Source organism: Oncorhynchus gorbuscha, linkage group LG14 (assembly GCF_021184085.1).
Source record: "Oncorhynchus gorbuscha isolate QuinsamMale2020 ecotype Even-year linkage group LG14, OgorEven_v1.0, whole genome shotgun sequence".
In the NCBI taxonomy this organism is placed as follows: Eukaryota; Metazoa; Chordata; class Actinopteri; order Salmoniformes; family Salmonidae; genus Oncorhynchus; species Oncorhynchus gorbuscha.
This window is the reverse complement of record NC_060186.1, coordinates 6,472,113-6,479,612: the sequence shown is the minus strand read 5'-3', so window position 1 is coordinate 6,479,612 and position 7,500 is coordinate 6,472,113. Positions and strand designations below refer to the sequence as shown.

At 50.4% G+C, this 7,500-nt stretch overlaps 1 protein-coding gene across 1 annotated transcript in view; it reads left to right on the top strand.

The window, feature by feature from the left end:
* The window catches only part of LOC123995860 (voltage-dependent L-type calcium channel subunit alpha-1C-like), a 657,732-nt gene that overhangs the window by 533,147 nt on the left and 117,085 nt on the right, over window positions 1-7,500 (top strand). The window contains 2 exon segments of the mRNA XM_046299539.1: window positions 3,347-3,517; window positions 4,119-4,318. Coding sequence (XP_046155495.1) covers window positions 3,347-3,517; window positions 4,119-4,318 — 371 coding nt within the window.

Sequence of the window (7,500 nt, the reverse complement as noted above, 5' to 3'; positions counted from 1 at the left end):
AGAGGATACACTGGGAGTCTATAGGGGAGGGAGACCCACACACAGCTAGAGGATACACTGGGAGTCTATAGGGGAGGGAGACCCACACACAGCTAGAGGATACACTGGGAGTCTATAGGGGGGGAGACCCACACACAGCTAGAGGATACACTGGGACTCTATAGGGGGGAGAGACCCACACACAGCCAGAGGATACACTGGGAGTCTATAGGGGGGAGACCCACACACAGCTAGAGGATACACTGGGAGTCTATAGGGGAGGGGAGACCCACACACAGCTAGAGGATACACTGGGAGTCTATTGGGGGGGGGGGGACCCACACACAGCTAGAGGATACACTGGGAGTCTATTGGGGGGGGACCCACACACAGCTAGAGGATACACTGGGAGTCTATAGGGGGAGACCCACACACAGCTAGAGGATACACTGGGAGTCTATTGGGGGGGGGGGGACCCACACACAGCTAGAGGATACACTGGGAGTCTATTGGGGGGGGAGACCCACACACAGCTAGAGGATACACTGGGAGTCTATAGCGGGGGAGACCCACACACAGCTAGAGGATACACTGGGAGTCTATAGGGGGGGGGGGACCCACACACAGCTAGAGGATACACTGGGAGTCTATAGGGGGGGGAGACCCACACACAGCTAGAGGACACATTGGGAGTCTATGGGGGGGGGGGCACACACAGCTAGAGGATACACTGGGAGTCTATAGGGGGGAGACCCACACACAGCTAGAGGATACACTGGGAGTCTATAGGGGGAGACCCACACACAGCTAGAGGATACACTGGGAGTCTATGGGGGGGGGGGGGAGACACACACACAGCTAGAGGACACATTGGGAGTCTATAGGGGGGGGGGGGGGGGGGGGCACACACAGCTAGAGGACACATTGGGAGTCTAGGGGGGGGGGCCCACACACAGCTAGAGGACACATTGGGAGTCTAGGGGGGGGGGGGGACCCACAGCTAGGTGATACATTGGGAGTCTATAGGGGGGAGAGACCCACACACAGCTAGAGGATACATTGGGAGTCTATAGGGGGAGGAGAGACCCACACACAGCTAGAGGATACATTGGGAGTCTATAGGGGGAGGAGAGACCCACACACAGCTAGAGGACACATTGGGAGTCTATAGGGGGGGGGGGCACACACAGCTAGAGGACACATTGGGAGTCTATAGGGGGGGGAGACCCACAGCTAGGTGATACATTGGGAGTCTATAGGGGGAGGAGAGACCCACACACAGCTAGAGGATACATTGGGAGTCTATAGGGGGAGGAGAGACCCACACACAGCTAGCTAGCTCTGTCTCCCCTAGTTAACCTGTGTTATCGTGTCTCTCTAGGCCTTTTGGTAGTGTCTACATAGCCTCGGGAGACGCCGGATCGCGCCGGCTTACATTAAACGCTGCACGGATATCAGTCTGGTATGAGACTTAGCCCAGCCTTGTCCTATCACCGTTGCTTCGGACCAATCAGCTTCCTCTGATGAACCAGGGGGTTGTGGTTTAGTTGACTCGGACCAATCAGCTTCCTCTGATGAACCAGGGGGTTGTGGTTTAGTTGACTCGGACCAATCAGCTTCCTCTGATGAACCAGGGGGTTGTGGTTTAGTTGACTCGGACCAATCAGCTTCCTCTGATGAACCAGGGGGTTGTGGTTTAGTTGATGAGGAACGAGAAGCTCCGTCGTTGACAGGCAGTAAGACAACTGGACAACGACACGCGTAACGTCACACTTACGAGGTGAAAGCGACATATGAAACTTCATGTACAGATGAACTCTGCTGAATAAACTCTGCTGAATAAACTCTGCTGAATAAACTCTGCTGGATAAACTCTGCTGTTCGTACAGATGAACTCTGCTGAATAAACTCTGCTGAATAAACTCTGCTGAATAAACTCTGCTGGATAAACTCTGCTGAATAAACTCTGCTGTTCGTACAGATGAACTCTGCTGAATAAACTCTGCTGAATAAACTCTGCTGAATAAACTCTGCTGAATAAACTCTGCTGAATAAACTCTGCTGAATAAACTCTACTGAATAAACTCTGCTGAATAAACTCTGCTGGCCGTACAGACGAACTCTGCTGAATAAACTCTGCTGAATAAACTCTGCTGTTCGAATACAGATGAACTCTGCTGAATAAACTCTGCTGAATAAACTCTGCTGAATAAACTCTGCTGAATAAACTCTGCTGAATAAACTCTGCTGAATAAACTCTGCTGTTCGTACAGACGAACTCTGCTGAATAAACTCTGCTGTTCGTACAGACGAACTCTGCTGAATAAACTCTGATGAATAAACTCTGCTGAATAAACTCTGATGAATAAACTCTGCTGAATAAACTCTGATGAATAAACTCTGCTGAATAAACTCTGCTGAATAAACTCTGATGAATAAACTCTGATGAATAAACTCTGCTGAATAAACTCTGCTGAATAAACTCTGCTGTTCGTACAGACGAACTCTGATGAATAAACTCTGCTGTTCGAATACAGACGAATAAACTCTGCTGAATAAACTCTGCTGAATAAACTCTGCTGTTCGTACAGATGAACTCTGCTGAATAAACTCTGCTGTTCGTACAGACGAACTCTGCTGAATAAACTCTGCTGAATAAACTCTGCTGAATAAACTCTGCTGAATAAACTCTGATGAATAAACTCTGATGAATAAACTCTGCTGAATAAACTCTGCTGAATAAACTCTGCTGGCCGTACAGACGAACTCTGCTGAATAAACTCTGCTGTTCGTACAGACGAACTCTGCTGAATAAACTCTGCTGTTCGTACAGATGAACTCTGCTGTCCGTACAGATGAACTCTGCTGTCCGTACAGATGAACTCTGCTGGCCGTCAGACCTGCTCCACTCTTTCACAAAGCAAATCATCTAAAATTACGAGAAGGTTGGATGAACTGCAGGCTGTCGGAGGTTTACTGTATCAAGACGGTCTCTGTATGGAATCTGATGCAGTAGCCTGATCTCTACGGTTTGGCAACAAACAAAAAAACCTTAGTACCTCACGTTGACGTGTATATATCTAGGATGAAGATAACATCTTGTTTTTAACCTAGAAAATGCAGCACTGTAGCTTCTGTTTTTTTGTTTGGACGAAGGTGATCCAATCGCTTTCTCATGTGTTTTGTGCAACGCCTCTCGGCCAAAACTGTTTCGATGGGATCACTTCCAGACTGATGCTGCAGAGCTAATCAGTCTGCTAGTGACGAGACCCGTGCTTACTTACCTGTCTGCATATAGGGGTGTGTGTGACAACGTGTGGTTGTTGTGGAGTCTCGATGTGAAACACTGTCTCCTCTCCATCTCCAGGCCTTCAGGTTGTGCTGAACTCCATCATCAAGGCCATGGTTCCTCTCCTCCACATCGCCCTGCTGGTCCTGTTCGTCATCATCATCTACGCCATCATCGGCCTGGAGCTGTTCATGGGCAAGATGCACCGCACCTGCTTCTATAACAGAGAGGGACATCCCTTCTACAGAGGTAGGAACAACACACACACACACACACACACACACACACACACACACACACACACACACACACACACACACACACACACACACACACACACACACACACACACACACACACACACACACACACACACACACACACACACACACACACACTTCTATAACAGAGAGGGACATCCCTTCTACAGAGGTAGGAACACACACACACACCACACACACACACACACACACACACACACACACACACACACACACACACACACACACACACACACACACACACACACACACACACACACACACACACACACACACACACACACACACACACACACACACACACACCACACACACACACCACACACACACACCACACACACACACACACACACACACACACACACACACACACACACACACACACACACACACACACACACACCACACCACACCACACACACACACACACACACACCACACACACACACACACACACACACACACACTGCTTCTATAACAGAGAGGGACATCCATTCTACAGAGGTAGGAACACACACACACACACACACGTGTATACATGTGGTTAAATCTGTGTGTCCTCCCTACAGGTCCCATAGTGGAGGAGAAGCCGGCCCCCTGCGCTCCTAACGGGGCTCATGGCCGCCACTGCTCCCAGAACGCCACGCAATGCATGATGGGCTGGGAGGGGCCAAACGATGGCATCACTAACTTCGACAACTTTGCGTTTGCCATGTTGACGGTGTTCCAGTGTATCACCATGGAGGGCTGGACAGACGTCCTCTACTGGGTGAGTCTACACCAAGGATGGAGACCAGGGCTTCACGGATCAGTCTCCGGTGACCCCGGTCCATTCCACACATTCATGGGCTGCACCTCCCCACGTCATGAGGTCACCTCATGGGCTGCACCTCCCTGTCACGAGGTCACCTCATGGGCTGCACCTCCCCGTCACGAGGTCACCTCATGGGCTGCACCTCCCCACCTCATGGGCTGCACCTCCCTGTCACGAGGTCACCTCATGGGCTGCACCTCCCCACCTCATGGGCTGCACCTCCCCACCTCATGGGTTGCACCTCCCTGTCACGAGGTCACCTCATGGGTTGCACCTCCCCACCTCATGGGCTGCACCTCCCTGTCACGAGGTCACCTCATGGGCTGCACCTCCCCACCTCAAGAGGTCGCGTCATGGGCTGCACCTCCCCACCTCATGGGCTGCACCTCCCCACCTCATGGGCTGCACCTCCCCACCTCAAGAGGTCGCCTCATGGGCTGCACCTCCCCACGTCATGAGGTCGCCTCATGGGCTGCACCTCCCCACCTCATGGGCTGCACCTCCCCACCTCAAGAGGTCGCCTCATGGGCTGCACCTCCCCACGTCATGAGGTCGCCTCATGGGCTGCACCTCCCCACCTCATGGGCTGCACCTCCCCACATCATGGGTTGCACCTCCCCACCTCATGGGTTGCACCTCCCCACCTCATGGGCTGCACCTCCCCACCTCATGGGCTGCACCTCCCCACCTCATGGGCTGCACCTCCCCACATCATGGGTTGCACCTCCCCACCTCATGGGTTGCACCTCCCCACCTCATGGGCTGCACCTCCCCACCTCATGGGCTGCACCTCCCCACCTCATGGGCTGCACCTCCCCACCTCATGAGCTGCACTTCCCCACCTCATGGGCTGCACCTCCCCACCTCATGGGCTGCACCTCCCCACCTCATGGGTTGCACCTCCCCACTTCATGGGCTGCACCTCCCCACCTCATGGGCTGCACCTCCCCACCTCATGGGCTGCACCTCCCCACCTAATGGGCTGCACCTCCCCACGTCATGGGCTGCACCTCCCCACCTCATGAGCTGCACCTCCCCACCTCATGGGTTGCACCTCCCCACCTCATGGGCTGCACCTCCCCACCTCATGGGCTGCACCTCCCCACGTCATGGGCTGCACCTCCCCACCTCATGGGCTGCACCTCCCCACCTCATGGGCTGCACCTCCCCACGTCATGGGCTGCACCTCCCCACCTCATGGGCTGCACCTCCCCACCTCATGGGCTGCACCTCCCCACGTCATGCCATCGTTATGAACGTTCTCTACCGGTGACGCCGCAGTGGAGCCCTTAGGTGGTGATGAGCAAAGTCATTCTGGACGGAGGCTAACTACTGTTTAGTCTAAATTACACTATAGTGCCTGGAAATACGATGACATTGCCAAAGTAGTCAAATATTTAGTAGGGAACAACTTTGCCGGCATTATCATGTCGTCAAATTTACTTTAGACATGGCAATGTTGTCATTAGCTTGTAAAGTTCGTCGAAAATAGCTAGCAATGCTAACGCTAGGTAGCTAAAATCCGGTGTCCTCATCTCAATCTTAGCTAACTAGCTAACGTCATACTGCATCTAAAGTCAATCTGGCGACATCAAAATGACGACCAAAGAGTTTCCTACTAATTACATTCCTACTTTTGAATATCATCATTCAAATCTTCATCAGCGCTCATTGATGATGCGTCAGTCCAAAACAGTATCAGTCCAAAACCAAAGTTCGGAAACAGTATTGTGACCAAACATGCAGCCTATGAATTAGTTCTGGTCCAATACCAGAACATGTGATTCAACTCATCATAAAGCCCTAGATTAGTTCTGGTCCATCATAAAGCCCTAGATTAGTTCTGGTCCATCACAAAGCCCTAGATTAGTTCTGGTCCATCATAAAGCCCTAGATTAGTTCTGGTCCATCATAAAGCCCTAGATTAGTTCTGGTCCATCACAAAGCCCTAGATTAGTTCTGGTCCATCATGAAAGCATCCTAAAGATTAGTTCTGGTCCATCATAAAGCCCTAGATTAGTTCTGGTCCATCATAAAGCCCTAGATTAGTTCTGGTCCATCATAAAGCCCTAGATTAGTTCTGGTCCATCATAAAGCCCTAGATTAGTTCTGGTCCATCATAAAGCCCTAGATTAGTTCTGGTCCATCATAAAGCCCTAGATTAGTTCTGGTCCATCATAAAGCCCTAGATTAGTTCTGGTCCATGATAAAGCCCTAGATTAGTTCTGGTCCATCATAAAGCCCTAGATTAGTTCTGGTCCATCATAAAGCCCTAGATTAGTTCTGGTCCATCATAAAGTGATTCAGTTCTGGTCATCATAAAGCCCTAGATTAGTTCTGGTCCATCATAAAGCCCTAGATTAGTTCTGGTCCATCATAAAGTGATTCAACTCATCATAAAGCCCTAGATTAGTTCTGGTCCATCATAAAGCCCTAGATTAGTTCTGGTCCATCATAAAGCCCTAGATTAGTTCTGGTCCAACACCAGACCATCTGATTCAACTCATCATAAAGCCCGTTTTTCTAAGATGGATTAAATAAAAAAAATATCCTCCGAAATCTACACTCAATACTCCTTAATGACAAAGCGAAAACAGATTTGTCGAAATTTTTGCACATTTATAAAAATGAAAAACAGAAATACCTTGTTTACATAAGTATTCAGACTCTTTGCTATGAGACTCGAAATTGAGCTCAGGTGCATCCTGTTTCTATTGATCATCCTTGAGATGTTTCTACAACTTGATTGGAGTCCTCCTGTGTTAATTCAATTGATTGGGCATGATTTGGAGAAGCAGTACACCTGTCTATATAAGCTCCCACAGTTGACAGTGCGTGTCAGAGCATTAACCAAGCCATGAGGTTGAAGGAAGTGTCTGTAGAGCTCCGAGACAGGATTGTGTCAAGGCACAGATCTGGGGAAGGGTACCAAAACATTTCTGCAGCATTGAAGGTCCCCAAGAACACAGTAGTTTCTATCATTCCGGGCGCAGTGCGCGCTAACCAAGGTGGCCAGGTACACGGTGTTTCCTCCGACACATTGGTGCGGCTGGCTTCCGGGTTGGATGTTGCTGTGTTAAGAAGCAGTGCGGCTTGGTTGGGTTGTGTATAGGAGGACACATGACTTTCAACCTTCG